This window comes from Musa acuminata, chromosome BXJ3-8 (genome assembly GCF_036884655.1).
Source record: "Musa acuminata AAA Group cultivar baxijiao chromosome BXJ3-8, Cavendish_Baxijiao_AAA, whole genome shotgun sequence".
Lineage (NCBI taxonomy): Eukaryota > Viridiplantae > Streptophyta > Magnoliopsida > Zingiberales > Musaceae > Musa > Musa acuminata.
In genome coordinates this window covers 44,925,576-44,944,507 of record NC_088356.1, presented here as the reverse complement: position 1 = coordinate 44,944,507, position 18,932 = coordinate 44,925,576, and the positions used below count along the sequence as shown (strand labels likewise).

The following is an 18,932-nucleotide window of genomic DNA, read 5'->3' as shown; positions in this document are numbered from 1 at the left end:
TAACTGTCTTTGTTGTGCTGGACAAATCTGTTCTTGGGTTTTATTTGTTACCCTTTTTTGAGATCTTTGAGAATGTTTTGCTGGGCGTATTAATTTTGAAAACATTTTACAGAACGTCTTTGATGGAGTGCAAAAAGGTTATTTTACTTTTATATCATCATCTATACGTTGTCGTGTCCACCATCGTATTTGTGTCACGTCTGTCTTGTCGGATTTGTCTTTGCTCGCTTGCCCTCGAGCAAGGAAGGAGGGGGTGTAGCATATTATCGTATTTATGTTGTGTCTCTTTTGTCGGATATGTCTTGCTTAGCCTCCGGCAAAGAAGGAGAGGATGTAGCAATGATGGCTCTTACTACCCTTGTGCAAGCAAGGGTATAAACAATCGTTATCATCAATCATAGGTGAGGAAGGAGGAGGGGTGATCTATCCTTATCGTCACGAGGTTTGCTGGGGGCTATTATGCCTTTACTGTTGAGTAAATCCAATGTAGGAAAAGGTCTTACCCTCATCGTTGCACTTCCATAGAAGGAAGGAGGGCTATAAAGGTTGCGGCATCGACAAAGACCCCCTCAACAATGGGTTCGGTGGAAGGTTAGGAATAAAATTATTATTTATAAAAATAATATTATGTGAAAAAAAATTTTAAGTTAAGACGTTATATCAATGATGAAGATTTTTTCTAGGAATTCATCCTAAAAGTATCATCTCTGTTTTTAGTCTATTTTAATTGTATATTGACGAGATGAGAATGAAAGAATTTAGTGGTTGACTTGTGGAGATTTTTTTAAAAAAAAAGTTACTTTAGACTTGGATGAGTAAAACATGAATTGGGCATAGAATACACAAATGATTAAATTTAAATTTGATAAACAATTTGAGTAGGTATGAATGAGTAGCAAATTAACAAGAATATGCAATTAACTGTAAAAATTTCAAATTTCTTGTAGAAATGAGTGAAAAGTTAAAGTCAACATACATGGTAGCAAATCAAAGAAAGAATATGATAAATATCGTATAAATTAGTAATAAAATTGAAAAAAATGAAATTAAGTATAATTTAGTAAATGAATGGGAAGTTTTGTTGAATATAAGACATAGAAAAATAAATAAATAATTTAAGTACAAATGAGTGGCAATATTAAAGAAGTTTAAAAGTAATAAATTGTTGTGTTATAAATAATTAATTAATTAAAAATTAAAAATTAAAAATCCGACCTGCCGGATTCGAACCAGCGACCTAAGGATATCTGTCACCACTACAGTCCTCCGCTCTACCAACTGAGCTAAGGTCGGTTTCGTGATTCTGAGCTTCCATATATAAATATAAACTTTTGAGGCTCCACTAATCAAGCTTCCATATAATTTTCTCATTTGAATTTTATTAAATGATAATACATGATCTGAGATTTCAGATACCAAATACATAGTTATACCTAATTGGATCAGTATGGATCTAATATGTATCGATACACAATGCACCAACATTGTAGATCAACATTGAATATATATATATATATATATATATATATATATATATATATATATATATATATATATATATATATATATATATATATGTGTGTGTACGTGACACTCATGAAGAAAAAAACAAATATGATGTTACATTATAACCAATTTTTATTAGTGTCATGTCTTATGTATTAAGGCATTATGGTTTTGTTGTAGTCATATCTGATGTTACCAAAATTTACCTACTTCATATTTCTTAGGAGAAGAATGATCAATTTGGAATAAGACACAAGCAGGAAGCATATTATTGTATCTATTCTCATCAATTTTAGTGGACAAGATTGTTCTTAAGCTCAAGCATCCAAACCCTCCTACAAACAAAAAGGATATTTACAGAGAAGACTATGGGAAGTAACAAATCAAAATAACATAAACTCAGAGCAATATCCTTTATATTTACCTCGGAGATCTCCAACATGGGTAATAGTTTTAAGTTCTCTCTGTGCTACTACCGCATCTCACAAATATTATGGAACAAGAAGGTGAGACACTACCTTCCAAGCTTTTATCATCACAAACGTTTTAAGAGGGTAAAACAAAGAATAATCCTTTCAAGCAATGCAAGACTCAAGAACACTTGTTTATCCTAGTGCAGAGAAATAGAGGAAAGCAATTCTCTGCAGACTATATACAAAAAGAAGCAAGGTTAAATAAAAGGGAGAAAGAGAGATGAACAACTTCAGTTTTATGAACTAAATTACTATAATAGCATGCTGAGGAGATGGTAGTTATTTGTTTGACCATTGGAATTCGATTTCCAGGTTCCGAGGGCCGCTTTTGCTCTCAGGCAGTAGTGTGTACTCTCCGGAAACTGATCCCAACATAACCACACGATCGATCTGAATCGTCACTTTTCCAAATGAACTCTGGTAAAAATAAAAGGAAATTGTGTCAGTCTCCAAAGAGTTTAAAACTTTGCAAGTAATTTGTGAGGTGAAAAATGAAGTCATCTCTACCTTCCCAAGTTTGCTCTTATTCTTGCAAGATATATGAAGCTTTTGGCCCTTTGGAGGACTGTCAAACGCCCAGGCAAAAGCTTCGTCCCATTCAGGTGTAGGGCCTGTTGATACAACCTGACCAGCAGCAAATGGCATTAACGCTATCAAATTCAAGAATTATCGCTGTGGTATGCAACATGCATGACAAGAATTTTTGAAGCCAGAAAGTTATTCATCGTGCACTATACACAAGCTCATGGAGAAGTCATATAACTCATATCTATTAATTTCATATTACAAGGAAGGTCCAGCCGGTCCTTTCTAGTTAGTCCTGCAACATATCCTAGGTCTAGTGTAGCAACTCCTTGCTATGGACCACCATCTTAAAAGATCCTAGGAAAAGAACATAATTCCTAAGAAATATAATGAACAAAACATTCAGGAGGAGACAACTTTGTGTGCAAGATAGACTTGCAAGGCCTTGATATTCCAAAGGCAAAAGAGTAGCACAAGGAATCAGCTCTCCCTATTGCACCAGTAAAAAAAATGTTCAAGATGGTTGTGTTGACAATTTGCTGATCATGCAGTATCGGTAAACAATTAAAAAACTTCAAGATGAGGTTGCAACATTAAAGGAACAGTACCAGATTAAGATTGATTAGCAATGTACCCTGCCTACATAGAATACTGGACAGGCTTGTATAATGTTAAATGATCTCCATCATCATTCTAACCCCAGCACTATCCACAGCTCATTACAAAAACAAATAGAGAAATGTTCCCAAGAAAATTGAATTAATCATGTTTCTGAATCTGCCCTTTTGCACCTGACTTTAGTTACTAATTTAGTACTGATAAAGGATCCCACAAGGGTTTGTTATACACAAAGCACTGATGAAGGTCTGTGATCATTGCAAGCGTTGCTGAATGTCAATGCTGTAGTTTACTTCACCAATGCTTTAACAATGACAATAAACTCTTTGCATAAATTATTGAATACAAGATGCAGACTTCTAGACCATTTTATTTTAATAAATCAAATATTACAAATCAAAAGCACGAACATTAAAGATTTATAGATGTACATTCAATAAACAACCTATATAACCGAAACTGTGTTATAAAAAGGATCAAGTTAAATGAAAAGGGAACCACAAAAGTTATGTGCATGATGACAGTGGACCAAGAAAGTGGACAGAGGACCATGGGACTCTGTTTTGGTTCATGAATATGCCAAAAGAATGCTCAAGAAGCAGAAAAGAAATAATCTTTCAGCATGTAAAACTTGAACTTGTGAAACCTGAAGGATGGCATACTATTATCCAAAGCATTTGCAGAAGGTAAATTTTGCTAATTACTAAATCTTACCTTTGTTAGTCTAGGTGGATTGTTACCAAGCGTGAGTTTGCAGAAGACACTGGGGTTTCCCACCGACTGCTTCAGATTGTTCCCACGTTTTATTGTAACAGTTAGTGTCCCTGGTAAACACTGCAAAAGTAGTTCAGCCTTCTCCTGAAACCGAGGTGGACCAGATTGAATCAAGTATTGCAGTAAAGGAATAGCCTCCGATGCAGCAACTGATTGAGCTTTGAAAACTTCAGCTGGGCATGCAGACCATGCCTGCCTTAAAAGAAACAGGGAGTCCAGTGATGCTTCTTGAGCTGCCTCTGAGCCAGTCTTGAGGGATGTTACCAGATGGGGAATACTCAATGTAGCAGGTTCAGTGGCTCTCAGACGAGGGAAGTTGCTAAGAAGTGCATTTAGAGCTTTTAGATATTCCTCATTCACACTTCCAGAGGCCCATAAATCCTTTTCAATAGCAGCTGAATAGGTAAAAGACTCATTAGTCATTGAAAAAAAAAATTTGCATATATTATAGCATGTAAAGAAACACGACAAGCATTGCTTTACCAAAGGTATGGTCATTATAGATAGAACCTCTTGCAAGAACAGTGAATGGAAATCTCTCAGATTCACTTTTAAGGCTCGCGAAATTGTTAAAGTGGTTTACTTGCATATACGTACTCTGCCTAGCCCTGATGAGGCAACCCCTCTAATCAGAGAGGAGATATCACGTGAGATGCAGATCTAGAGAATTTGCATCTTAAAATGAATTACATAGCTGGTTGTACATCGAGGGACCCCAGCAAACAATATTTGTTTTCATGTTATACAAGTCAAAAGCAACACATCTTAAAACTACTTCACTCTAATAATCAAAATCAGGGTTAATCATATTTTGCAAATTAGTTCATGGATCTGCCACAAGCAGAGCAGGAGATGAGGATATGAGAAATTAATTTAAGGCTTCTTAGAGCAACAATAGAATGATATCTGAAAAGAACATTTTCACAATTAACAACTATACTGTCCACAATTATTTAGTGTCAGCTATGAAGGTTTTTTCCCCTTCATTTAACCCAAGATGACATGTTTTCTTGTTGTTTTCTGCATTAGCCTTCCTAGTCCTCTTCCATCACTGCTAATTTGTAATTATGAACCCTACTTAACCATTTGTTTTGAAATATCCAAAATACTGACATTCTTCATTTTATCATCAACAATACTATTTGTAACTTCTCATGATTTGCAAAATAAGTTTTTCTATTTTTCCTGATAATATTAGACATTCATATCAACATATTCATCTCTCTGCAAATTTTTTTTGTTTCTCTTCTTTTTAATTTTCTAACCAATCACAGATTTTGTACTAAATCAAATAGCATTATTCATCAGCTACAAATTATCCAAAATCAAAATGAAATATGAATAGACTCTGTTGCACCTAGCTAGTGTAGAGAAAGATGATGAAAACTTATGTTCATCATTTGAATCTGCACAAATTTCTTACACAGCTTCTACTGGTTATGAAAGAGGTATTAAGAACTTACCAGTAATTGCTCTGACAGTTTCACTAGAAGCATACTCTTGTATTGTATGATTCGAGAAGAGAAGTTTAACAAACATTGCTGCTTGAACAGATGTATCAGGATTGCTGGAGTTTATCAGGTCGAGCACAACTTGAACACCACCAGCTTCGGCAACAGCTCTCTTATTAGATCTGCTGTACATGACAAGGTTTTGCAGAGCACATATGGCCACTACCTTTGTTTCTTCACTTGGTTGATCTTCAAGGAGATTTACCAGTGCTCGGCATGCTGAAACAGCATCAGCACTTCGAGCAAGACCTTCGCTTTGGAAAAGATCACCCAGAGAAAGAGCCGCAAGCAACCTCCCCTGCTGGGATTGTGTTTGTGGATCTAGAAGGTACATTGATAATGGTGATATGGCAGATTTAGCAGATTTAGTTTCTCTAATTTTTACATTGTTTAACAATGCTTCCAATAGTCTTGCTGCAGTTTCCTCACACTGATGATTCCTAAGAAGTTCCAACAGTGCCTCTATAGCACCACTTTCAGCCATTGCTGCTGCGCTGGTTGAATCATCACTTTCTAGGACAAGGAGAGCATTTAATGCACCAACAACTGTACTTTCTGTTCCAGAGTGAAGCAGTTGCACTAGAACAGCCACAGGCACCTCCAAAAAAAATTCTGAACTATATTGCAAAATGCTGGATAAGATATTAGCAGCTGATTCCCATATAGCATGAGGCAAGGGAGGTTCAACTTGCAATATTACTTTAGATAACTCATAAACACCACCTTCTTTTGCAATTGTGTTTGGCCAGATCAATACAATGTTAACAAGAGCTTTTATTACTCTTTGTTGTATAATGGGAACACCTGATCCAAGAAGTTGAACAAGAGGACCAATTGCTTGCTCTGTGACTGCATCCTTTTGTAGGTGTTCTTCCAGAAGGAGATTTGATAAGAGTTCTGCAGCCAATTGTTGCACTGCTTGAGTGGGCGAATCTAACAATGCAATGACTGGCTCCAGAGCCTGCTGAGGTGTCAGATGATAATCAGATCGACATTGAGGATGCTCTAATATATTAATGAGAACCTGCAGCACACTGTGCTGCCCATCAGGACCAATTTCTGGCCTTGTTAGTAGCAAGAAAAGTGGCTCCACAACTTTGGCTGCAGAAGGACCCCTAGCAATGCTAGCATTATTGGTCAATATTCGAAGCAGTTCGGCAAATGCAACACAGAGAAAATCTGGAGCTTCATTAAGGATGGAGAGCATGCTTTCAATAACTCCAGATTTTACCATTTCTAACTTGCAAGCTGGCCTGTCTCTTCCTAATTTCACCAAGGTTCTAGCAACTGTCTCATGAAGGCTGTAATTTTTACCAAATAGCAGACCAACAAGAGGGACAACAGCACCATGTGCAGCTACTAATTCTGCCAATTGTTCATCATCCAAAACTTTGTCTAATGCTCTAACCACTGAATGCTGAGCAGGACTAGACTCGCTTACTAATAGAGAAACCAGAGGCTCCACACAGCGTGCTGCAGCCATGGTAGACCGTATTCTTGTATTTCCAAAAAGGACACAACATAATTCAGCAGCATCCCCCTTTAGTTCTGCTGTACAATTTGAAGAAAGAATCCGGCAAAGGACATCCACTGCATTCATCTCAACATCTGCAACAGCAAGGGCCCTCGATGGATTGTCACAGAGAAGCCTAACAAGTGCAGATATAGCAGCATGTTGCTCCCTCTCTAAACCAGTGTTTAGAATCTCTACAAGGGGTTGAACAGCTTGCCGAGCTGACTCTCCATTCCTAATATTATCAGCAAGAAACAAGCTCTCCAGTGCTTTAGCTGCACTATATCTGGAATTTCTTCCCCCCAAACGTAAGACAGCCACAAGTTGATTAACAGCACCAAAAGCAGATTCATGTCGCCGTATTTCAGCAGTGCCAAACAGAATGCCCATTAAATCTGTGGCAGCTTCTTCTGTTGCATCCTGTGGACCAAGAGAAAGGTACTTGGTCAGTGCTTCTAGAGCCCCAGATTCAACCATTACCAGCTTGTTTGATGAGCAGTCTACTGCTAGCTGTTTTAGGTGGCCCAATGCCAGAAAAGGTGCACCTGGCCGGTCTGGGATGGGTTTGAGTAAGTCAACAAGTATTGGTATAGCTTTCCTAGAAGTTGCACCATTTCTTATGTCATCAACTCTGAACAATTTCTCCAGTGCAACTTGCTCTGGATTCTGCACCAAAAAGAACTCATCTGCCAATTCTAGAAGATCAGCTATATCACTGTCAGCACATCCAAGCAAAGATATAAGCCCACTAGCTGCCCCAGAATTAGCAACAGCGAGAAGTGTTCCTCTGCTGCCATTACAGACCAGACTTGCTAAAGCTTGAGCTGCAAAATATCTGTTTACAGTGTCTTCTGATCTTAAGAAACTTGCAAGCACTGGAATAGAATGCATAGTTGCATTTGATCGTATTATATCCCTGTCTAGAAATAGCACAGCCAGGAGTAAAGCACAAACCCATGCAATGTTATCTTCCTTAGAATCACTCTGCAAAATTTTATATTAACAAAATTAAAATAACTTCCAACATTAACCATAGGGCTACATACATTATAAATGCAAATGACGACATACTGAAGAAGGTCCACAGCCTCAGTAATAAGGAAATAATCCACAAAAAGTATTTGTTAAGTTACCTGTATAGATGGGAATGTGTACTGAGATATCTTATCTGTGATAATTTCAACTGCTCCAGCTTCCATTATTGTTGCTTTAGATCTGTTATCGTGAGCAGCAAAAACAGAAAGTAACCATATGGCAACCATGTTACTAGAAATGATAGCTGTGCTGCATTCAGCCTCACCATTCCTCAGCTTCCCTTTAGAATGCCTGGAAATGCTTATATCCATGTTGCCTTGACCATCTCTTTGGTGTATAGAAGAATTTGTGGAATGCAGCATGCCAACAAGAGAATGAATTAGATGTGTGCATAAGTTTGGCTCATTCAAGGCTTCCATCAGCTTTTGGCTCTGCTCTTTTGCAGCACAAATAAGAAGAGCACCTCCCCCAATTTTAACCTTGAAGCTATTTGACCCAATCACTCTTTTTGCTATTGACGGCACACATCCTGAGGTTTCAAGTACTACAGCACCCAATGCAGACTGTTGGTCATGGCAGAGCCTTGACAAGATTTCTATAGATTTATCTTGCAACAAAGGTGTTCCATCAGCTATACAGGAAACTAAAGGGATTATTGTATGGGGGTGTTCAGCAAGAATTGCCCATGGAGGTTTTATATGCTCTGCTGATCCTTTTGACCTTAACAACATGACCAGAGCATCAAGAACTTCTGATGTAGCAGCACTTTCAATACTAGCAGACTCCAAAAGGGCAGTAAGTGCAAGAACTGTCCCAGCACGGTTAACACTGTCAGCCAAAGCTTGATCAACAGAGTGACCTTGGAGAAGCCGTGCAACTGCAGCTGCAGCATGAGTTTTGCCATCCATTGTGCCATGCTGCAGTACTCGTGTAGCTGGCAAGATTATCTCCTCCGGAATTGCTTGCACAGAAACTTCATGATCCAGAAGAAGGTTAGCCAAAGCTCGTGTTGCCTGTTCTGCCACTTCAAGAACAGAGGAATTGGCAAGCAGCATCAGTGGAGCAAATGCATCTCTGCCAACTGCAGCAACCTCCTTGTTTTGCTTGATCGAAAGAAAGATAGCAGCAAGGCAGCACGAAGCCTCCATCAAAACTTTTTCAGACTCCACGTTTAGTAGTTTAATGACAGACCAAAGAGTTCTCACAGCAACATGTGTTTCTCTTAAGTCCTTGCGACGATGAAACAGAGCTGCAAGGGTTGATGCTGATTTGGCTTGAGTTTCTTCCCTTGAGGAGTTCAAGATTTTTATCATGGTTTCGATAGCATCATTTGCAGCACTTCCTTCCCGCAAGATGTCATTAAGGGGTGCCACCAAAAGCAAACTTTTCAGTGCATCCAAAACATAAATTTTGGACTCTGGCTGATCACTTGTTAATAGAACCGACAGCTGGCTAATAGTCCCAGTATCTGACTTGTGGATGAGATGATTTAATGTCTTTGAGGCAATTTCTTTTCCATTATCACTTCCATTTTTTAGCAGCCATAATAAAGCAGGAACAGCATCAGCACTTTCAACACACGCTCGTATGTCTTCACTGTGGTTACAGAGGTTGCCAAGGATTGTTGCAGAGTCTTCTTTGGCTTTTGATGATCCTGTTTCTAAGATTTGAACAAGGGGTGGTATTCCTCCAGCAGCAGTTATAGCCCATTTGCTTTCATCATTCTCATTAGATAAGAGGCAAAGCAAAGCAACTGCACATTCCTGCTGTTGCTCTGAAGAGAGACCAAGAAGAGATATCAACAACTGAACCCCCTCCCGGCCTAGTAATGCATGCCATAGAGTGCATTCTTTGTTACAGAGGATGAGAAGAGATTTAACAAGTTCATCTTGTGCCTCATTTGTTGTCATTGTTATCAAACCAACAAGCAAGCGTTTAGCATCAGAATTTGTAAGTTTCTTTGACAGAATGCTGTTCCCATACAAACTGGCTAAAGCTTCAATAGCACGTTCCTGTACAAGAAATGGAAACTTTGGTTTAAATTGTTTTACCAGTATCTCCTCAATGACAAAAGGGTCTGATGCTCTCATAGAGTCAGCATTTAAGTCATAAATCATTAGAGCTGAAGCTAAAGCTCCCAGTGTGTCAGCAATCTGTGCAGGTGAAGAGCATGATTCAAGACTCTCACCCAGGCTGAAGATAACTGAAGACAGGCCACCAGATATGTTTGCCAGTGCACACATTGCATTTTCCTGCAATGCTTGAGCAGATTCTCCTTGCATAAATTCTTTCGACGGAGCTATAGTTGCATTTATTAAAGAAGGTATACCATTCAAATTAACAATCACGTGCCGGGCTTCCTTACACTGGGCAGAAAGTGATTTAAGTGCACCTGCAGCCTCAGCTCTGATAGGGGAGTCATTACTAGGTCCAAGCAACTTGAGGAGTTGCTTGGTCGACTCTGCAGCCAAGACTTGAGAACAAACTGATGTGTCTTCCATTATTAGACATCCTAGAAGATAGCAGACATTTGCAAGGGTACTTGTCTGGCCAGAAGCAACCAGCTTTATAAGTATATCCACTCCTCCGGATTTTATGGTTTCTGACCAAAATCCTTCAGTTGTCTTGGATAAGTTCTTTAATGCTCCAGTAAGCAAACTATCCACCATATTTTCATTTCTAGGGAAGTTTTTCAACTGATCCCATAAGACAGGAACAACACCTTCGGTCGAGAAAATCTTTGATCCAACATGGTCCTTTGCCCCACCCTGAGAAACAGCATAAATCGTTTTTGCAGCTTCAGTTCGGCCCTCAACCGAACTGGATTTTAGAAGAGCAAGCAGCGGAGGGATGCATCCACCAAGTAACACTTTTATCCGTAACTCTTCCTCCTTGCAAAGAGATCCTAAAACAGAGGCTGCCAGCATCTTAACTCCTAATGAACCAGACCTCAGAAGAGCAACAAGTGCTGGAACTGCCTGGGAGTGTGAGCCAACAGCTCCAAAAGAATTATCACGTGTTTCAATAAGATCTAGTAGCTGTTTCAAAGAGTTCTCTTTCTCTTGAGCTGTTGTAGAACTCCGTCGCAACTGCTCTATGCACTGAGCAACACTTGACACCGTTCCATCTGGGTCCTCCATGCCACTACGGTCCCTGAATGTGAACAAAATTATCTAGATGCATTACTATAATGCTGTCAAGATTAACATTCTAAGCTATTTTTACTAGAGATAAATTAAGCACGGTTTAAATTTAAAATACTGGTTGGACCAATAAGTATGGCCAAGTACAAGTCAGCACACCAACCTGGTAGTGTCCTAAGTCAGTACACCACCCTGGTAGTGTCCTAAATCCATTAGATCAAGTATTAATAAAATGTAATTATTGTGTTGTGATATTTACCAACAAATAGCTAACAATGCATTGGCCTGCTTGAATAAGGTCACCCTTAAGGTGCTAAGATCAGAAACTTAGTCTTTAAATTACCAACAGCCAAGTATCATGATGGAATGAAAACTTTCTCTGTGTAACTAGACTAGTTGATCAAGCCAATGTGTTTTTCAAAATGTTGCTCTTGACACTTGACATGCTCCTCTAGAACATATTGAATAACCATTACATTTTTTGGTGAGTGGAGCACATATTTATCTGATTGTAGACACATGTGCCTTTCAACCTTTAACAATCACAAACTCAACATTACTGGCTGATTTGAACCTTTAGACAATTCATTAGCTTGATTAGTGTTCACACTGGACAATTGACTAATCCTTTGTTCTTGCTGACAATATCTCCATGTATCACAAATGCAAGGACTGCATCAGAAACCAAACTTTAGGAATCCAACAAAATGAAAATATTGTAATGCTTCTCTATTAAGTTATATTATATATTTTATTCATGCATATGACAGTAAATATGGGTATGACAAATCTATAGTGGGACAAGTTTGCCCAATTATGCCAACTCAGCGAACTCCTTTGCTATATGTAGAAAATCAATAGTTCTTGTTTTAATACATTAAGATTACAAAAAAATAGGAAAGGACTGTGATTGTAGGAACCAACAAGGCTACTTCTTCGCAACCTAAGTTGACTAGGATTTGAGTCATGAAAACAACCTCTCTATTTGTAGAAGTAAATCTATGTATGTTAACTCTCCCTAGAACTAGCATTGGTGGGCGCATGATGCACTGGGTTCAACCATTTAGAAGTGTGATTGCAGAAAAGATTATCTGGCGGTCATATTTAAATGCCAGCAGAAAAAGAATTGATGGAAATTCTAGTGTGATGGAGACTGGAGATTTGACTCTCACAGAGGCAGAAATGGTGAGTGATGTGGCAGCAAAATGTGTTATGTGGAATAGATGGAAGTTGCAACAACAAATTCCATATAAGATTTCACAGGGTCGTATCAAACTAAAAATCCACAAGTGTTCTTAATATTACTTGATGTGTTGTTTGTTCTTGGTATCTCCGATCTAGAGTAAAATGATTTCAGTTGTAGATGTTATAGAATTGTGATAAGATTTTATTACACAATTCTGGTAGTCAGCCATTAATCTGCATGTAGCCTGTAAGGACCAAGTGGTAATCTCAAAGGATAACCTAATTTTTAGACTGCTGGTCTTAAAGGATGACATGTAGTGCCAATGAAAAGGAGCATGTAATTTTTTCCTACTTATAATTTATAAATACATCAATAATCCATCAACAAGTCAGACAGCTTTACATTTCCAGCTATAGATAAATGTAATTTGTCAAATAATGAAATTGCACTAATAATAAACCAAAAGTTTAGATTCCTGTAGGTAACTAAATGGTGCTATATATGAAAATCAGAGAACTATAACAAAGTAAGACAATGCTTTTTATATGAGATGTTTATGTTCATCTTTCATAATTTGCATTGAATCAAGAATAGAATTCACAAAATCCAAACAACAAAAATTTTAGTCATGGATGTTCAATATGTAGTGTTTTGTTTGTGATTGTTTTGCTATTGTCTCTATGATACTTTGTCAAATCTTATTTACTAAGCAACAATCATCCTATTTCTGCTGGTTCATTTTTCCCATCCGGTACTGCATCTGATTTTATTATGATATATCTTTTCTTCATAATAGTAATTGTGCCTTCTTAGATTCAGCATGTAACCTAATAAGGTGAAACCATGATTAAACCCTTCCTGAAAATTTTCCTGTTCAAAAGGCCACATGATTTATGACTCACCAATATTGACATTTGTGGCCAACAGTAAGTGCTTCTATATGATTGCTTATGTTGAGCAAATTATACATCAGTAATAGCCATCTTCTCTACTTCAAATTATGCACATTGATCTTGGAAATTAAGTCAATCTGGCATTTCTATTTAAATAATATATGTCATTTCACATTATGTTCAATCAAGCACATCTTGCAACTTATTTTAAACCTATAGCTACAGTGTATTTACAGATCCTGCAAGGAATATTGTGTGGCCCTTTACACCATTGCACATACGAAACAAGTGGTAATCATATATTAGATATTGCCAAATTGGTATTTTTTGAGTGATTCTGGATACTTTATTTTGATTTTGCCAAGTCAACTATAATATTCTTGATTAATAATATTGATCCCCAATTTGAATAATTTATCTAATTGTGCTTCAGGATCCCAATTATTGATGGTTCACTCAATATATCTTGGGTGAAACAGAGGGTATCTCATTTGGGGAGAGCAGGTAAATTCCATATGGCCCAATATGTCTAACGTGGCACTATATGTCAACCCAAATAGAATCTTCCTCTCCAAATCTCCGAAAAGGTATTTCGGGAACACCAGCGGGCATTGTTGCTTTGACACTTCCAACATGCCCTCCCTCAAGAATCAAGGTTTAACCTTTTGCTTCCAATTACTCTGGAAAATATAATTTATTTCTGACATTACAATAATCATACACAACTTGAGATAAATAGTAAGCTTCATACCTAAGAACTGATTTTTCCAAACCTGTTTGCACTTTTTTAAACAAGTTGCATTTTCTGTCAAACATTCTCATTGCTGAACATTGATAAGGTACGAAGAACCTATCATGCACATTTCCGGTAGAGCTACAATTGATCATTCTGCTAGAAAGAGTGTATGGGCATCCAATATTTCTTAATTTGATACACCATGTAGTTATGTTGGGTTTCTCAATTTAGTACTGCAAGTTGTTTACTGAATCAAGCTATTGTTCTTCAAATATATAGTTGATTATCTTTTTTTTTTCTCGTCAATGGTTCTTCCATTGTTTTTGGTGAATGCCTAGGTGCATTATAGGCGATCATTTAGGCAACTAGGCTATTCTAACATCTACTATCATACGCATACATGCACAACTATGGATCTTTTGTGTATGAATATGTACTCTCATGAACGAAAATGTTGAATATATGTACCAATGCAATACACACTTGTACATTCAAGTGAACTATTATATACTTGCTTTATCATAGTCATAGTGTATAATGATTTTTGCAAACTGTAATATATTTGCATTTTTGAACATTGATATAACTGGTATAAATAAAAGGAAAATCAATTACTATTTAAATATTAGTAGAAAATTCCCACGAGAATTTTCTTAGTAAGTTTGACATAGGCAACCATTAAGGCACCTGGACTTTCTGCTAGTCTGTTGCCCAGTCTCCTATGCCATGCAAATACAAAGTCTTATTCCTCTTTTGATTGGCACCCAGTATTGGGAATTTCAACTCCACAGTGAGGATAGAAAGCACATTCAGTTCTAGTGAGATCATAGCATAATTTGCTAATGAGGATTTGGTGAAGCATACGATACCACGGCCTATGTACTGTGGGTGCAGTGGGATGCCAGCATACAAGCATGTGCATTGTGCAGTTCTTTTACATGCTTGTCACATAGCATGAACCTGTATCCTTAAGCTATTTCATCATGCAAAGAGGAGTGAAACAATCCGTTTCATCATGTGTGATACACAACTATATGCAATAATAAGAATGCAACATATAATAGGAGAATATCTGAATAAATATGATTAGACATCTCTAGTGCATTTAGGGATCCAAGATAAATAGTATCCAGATATCAATCACAAGATAGATGTCTTCTTTGAATATCTTTTATAAATTTACAACTTCACGAACAGTTTAGAAGTCTCTGTCTATGCTGTTTTTCCTTTTTGTATACATATTGGTCATTAACATGCATGTTAGCATTATTCATTAGGGTCACTAAAGACAGAAAGATATGTCACATCTTAAGTTCCCTAGGACCATCAAAACAAATCGAAAATCTGAACAATTGACACAATGAAAAAGTTGGTTAGAACTGTCATTTAATATGCATGCATTAGGTCATGAAAACCCGGCAAAAGAAAGAATCAGTTAATAAACAACATACAAACCAGACATATATAAGTAAATGATTACCTTGAGCCCATCCTTACGACTGAATTTGAAGTTGGTGGCTCCAAATCTTGAACTTTAGAATCCATACTCCTTTCCTGTGATTACAGAAGCAATAGTAACACTAGAATATACATCAAACAAGACTGAAGAGCAGTTCTAAATTACTAAACACTGAGAGCATTATAAGAACTTCAAAACTACAAGTAAAAGAACAAAGAGCATCATGCATTGTCTGAAAACAGCTATGCAGATCTCTCTATCATATGAACTAATTTATGTCTTCCTCTAAATGACTACAAAAATCATTTTGATGATGCAAGTGTAATACCAAAACTTAATTTGTTATCTTGTGAAAATTTAATAATCTCTAGCAATCCTCACAATTAACACATCGATGCATATTGCAACTTTAATTTAAAAGATAATCAATGAGTAAAATATGATTTTTAACATGGAATATCTTGAATTGGCACATAAAGTTATATTGTCCAACTGTTCAATACACATCTTTTAAATGTTTCTTTCCATCGAAGTTTGTAAAGTTAGTGAAATGTGAATCAAACTAGCATTGGTGTTCCCTCTTGGTATTTTGATAGTGGTATCAACCTAGTATCAGTTTTTCCTTCTTTTCAAAAAAAAAAAAGAATTTATCGTTCCATCTTAAAGTGTTTCTTTAATTTGTGAAAGCAATGAAATCATGAGCTCAAATAATAAAAAAGACGAGGAATACCATATCCGCAGCTCCATGGCTGCCACCATTGCTGCTTGTGTACCTCCAAGAAAGTGTTGCCGCCAGCTTTGCTGCAACTACGATACTCCTTTACTGATGAAGTAGATAGAGCACCCTGCTGTGTCCACAAGCAGTGTCATATAAATTCACAAGGAAAAGAAGAATCAAACGGACAGAACATTGGTATGCCCACTGCAACCACATAACTGGAGAACTAGTCTAAACGAGGAAAATGAAACGGATGGGCCATGGGACTGGTCGGTAGCACTCACAATTAAACATTATAATCAACTGAAGACTCATGATAAAGCATTCGCCCCACAATTTTACATATCGAAGATCCAGATCCGAGTCACATGCATTCGCTTCAAGTCAAAATGTTGGGATCCGTAATCGCCTTCCCCAGATCTAAGGATTCCTCACACATCCCAAAATGTTCCGAAAACCCAAACCAGATCCAAGCCAAAACTCCTCAATTTCACCTCAGATCATCCAGATCAGTGACTTAAACCTCGGATCCCTCACACTTCCCAAAGAAAGGAAGCTACATGAACGATTCCTCACAGCAAAGGCAATCAAGATTCCTACTTTCTAACGAATTCGGGAGAAAACCATCACATTCATCCTGAGCTTCGAAGTTCAGACCAGATCTTCAACACGGAACAAAGAAATCCCGAAAGAATTCACCCAAAAGAGAGAAGAAAAATGGAGGAGAGAAAGAAAGGAGACCAACCTCAAGCTCAACGGATTTGGAACAGCAGCAACAATCTTGGATTCAAGAAGAACTTGGGGACATGGGGGCCGTAGCTACGGAGTGAAGGGAAAATGGCTCCGATTTTTGCTCGACTTCTCCTCCTCGAGATATCCTCCTCACTCCACCGAGAGAGTTGTCGCTATATGTAGGACGCCCGCCGACACTGAACGGCGCAAGCTTGGCGGCGGCTGGCTCGCGCCGAGCCGAACCGATACCGAGCTCGGTGATAACATACGATAAAACGTTTCCATATTCTCTTAACGCATCACTTCAATACCACCCGAAACGTCACCCGTCGCCAACCCGCCTCGTTATTCGACGATGCCGTTCCCTTTCCTCTGATGATGAGGACGGTGGGAGTTGGGTGAGGATTCTCTATTTCACTAATAATATTCTTCGTTTCGGTACTATTTTGGTGCAAATTACACATACCAAACGTTTCTGATTGGCGATGGATGTGGACCCCAGTGGAACCCGCCTGTCAGGCAGTGCGGCTTCCGATCACGTTTGCGCCTTTCCGTCCGGTTTGGACGTGTGCTTCAAGAGATGCGCAACCCAAGAAACACGCTTCCAGTTTCGTTCGTCATGTTCTGAAGCCAAGAACTTGTTTGCAAAAAAGAACATTTTGCTTGATGCCATGCAAAAACACGTATCTTTGTTTATGAGATAGAACTAGCAATTACTTCCATTAAGTACTTCCCATCCTTTATACAATATATATATATATATATAGATTTGCCTTTATTTTGTTGATGGTAGAATTAGCTTTGATCTTAAGTTTAAAACCAGTGTTCCTATTACATATTAGCTATGCAGTAACCAGACACACATCTCTCTCTCTCTCTCTCTCTCTCTCTCTCTCTCTCTCTCAACCAAAAATAGCTGGGAAATAATTTTCTTTCGATGAGAACATTGGTTCTTCTTCTCCCACATAAATATATGGATAAAAGATAGAATTGCAGGTTGATTTCAGCTTTGATCTCAAGTCAACTGTGGGACTATATTACCAGGTTAGCTGGAGCAAAGTAAGCAAATAACTAGCAGAAGCAAACCTCTCTCTCTCTCTCTCTCTCTCTCTCTCTCTCTCATATACAGGTAAAAATAGCTGGCAGCACCCCAGATAGAACAGGAAGAGAGGGGAATCAGACAATAAGATATCAGTCATCGGACAGCACATACGAAGCTTCTCCCACCAACCTCCAAAAAGTAGAGATAGATAGAGAGAGCTGTGCACCACCGGGGGTCGTCCACTGCATCACATTATTACTGCTGTTTGTTCTTCTAATTGAGCTGCATGAATAGGACAAATATGCTCATGGGAGAGTGGTAGTATTGATGTAGACTCGCCATCAGCCATCAACATCCTTTTCTGCAGTGACCTTGACCTCTTAACAACCCTATTATAATAGGATTAAGATGCATTTTAGTTCATATAATTATGGTAATAAACTAAAAGTTCATTTACTCATATATTAAATAATTTTTATATTAAAAAAATATAACGTATAAGTCTTTCCCATAAAGAGTTAACAAAAATCTACTGACATATTAACTCATAATAAATTATTTATATAATATTATATATAATCTAAATTTAAAAAATAATTAATATTCATCTTATCGATGAAGAGAAAGCGACGGATACCGTAGCGACAAACGAAATAGGAGAGGTCAAAGGTGGAGATGAGGGAGAGCTAGACCATCACGTCGTAAGCATGACGAATGGGGACGTAAGAGAGAATGAAGTGGGAGGTTGTGGGGATGAAAACACTTAGAAGAAGAAAGATAGATCAAGAGATCACTGCATGCTTACTGTCGAACTGGTTGATACACATCCACCTGAGGCAGGACTAGAAGCTCTTATGCTTTTTGTTAGTGCGGGAAAGGCTACGTGCGTATGACACCTTGCTAGGCAATAACAGCTCGGTGCTACTATTGCTGGTCACTTCTACGACGATGTTTTCTCCCAGTGGTCTCAGCTTTTTTAAAAATTTAAATTACATAAAGTCATTATATCAATGATTTATTATGAGTCAACATAGTATGTAAACAAACTCTAATACATGTTAATTCAAA

At 37.8% G+C, this 18,932-nt stretch overlaps 1 protein-coding gene and 1 non-coding gene across 3 annotated transcripts; both read right to left on the bottom strand.

Annotated features, from left to right (window-relative positions):
- Positions 1-1,209: 1,209 nt before the first annotated feature.
- Positions 1,210-1,293, bottom strand: TRNAY-GUA (transfer RNA tyrosine (anticodon GUA)). Its single transcript is given in 2 exon segments — positions 1,210-1,245; positions 1,257-1,293. It is a non-coding gene; the product is annotated as a tRNA-Tyr (tRNA).
- A 768-nt stretch (positions 1,294-2,061) lies between these two features.
- LOC135645189 (protein CELLULOSE SYNTHASE INTERACTIVE 1-like) lies at positions 2,062-16,990 on the bottom strand. 2 transcript variants are annotated; one of them, XM_065163342.1, is made up of 8 exons: positions 16,836-16,990; positions 16,103-16,220; positions 15,394-15,467; positions 8,054-11,108; positions 5,360-7,904; positions 3,837-4,291; positions 2,487-2,603; positions 2,062-2,396 (listed from the first exon to the last, which is right to left on the bottom strand). In XM_065163342.1, exons 2-8 carry the CDS (start codon positions 16,103-16,105, stop codon positions 2,259-2,261), a joined length of 6,387 nt encoding a protein of 2,128 aa, XP_065019414.1. In that variant the 5' UTR covers positions 16,106-16,220; positions 16,836-16,990; the 3' UTR covers positions 2,062-2,258. The 2 variants fall into 2 exon arrangements, with proteins under 2 accessions (XP_065019414.1, XP_065019415.1); XM_065163343.1 differs by having other exon boundaries at positions 16,103-16,217.
- Between the last annotated feature and the right edge of the window lie 1,942 nt (positions 16,991-18,932).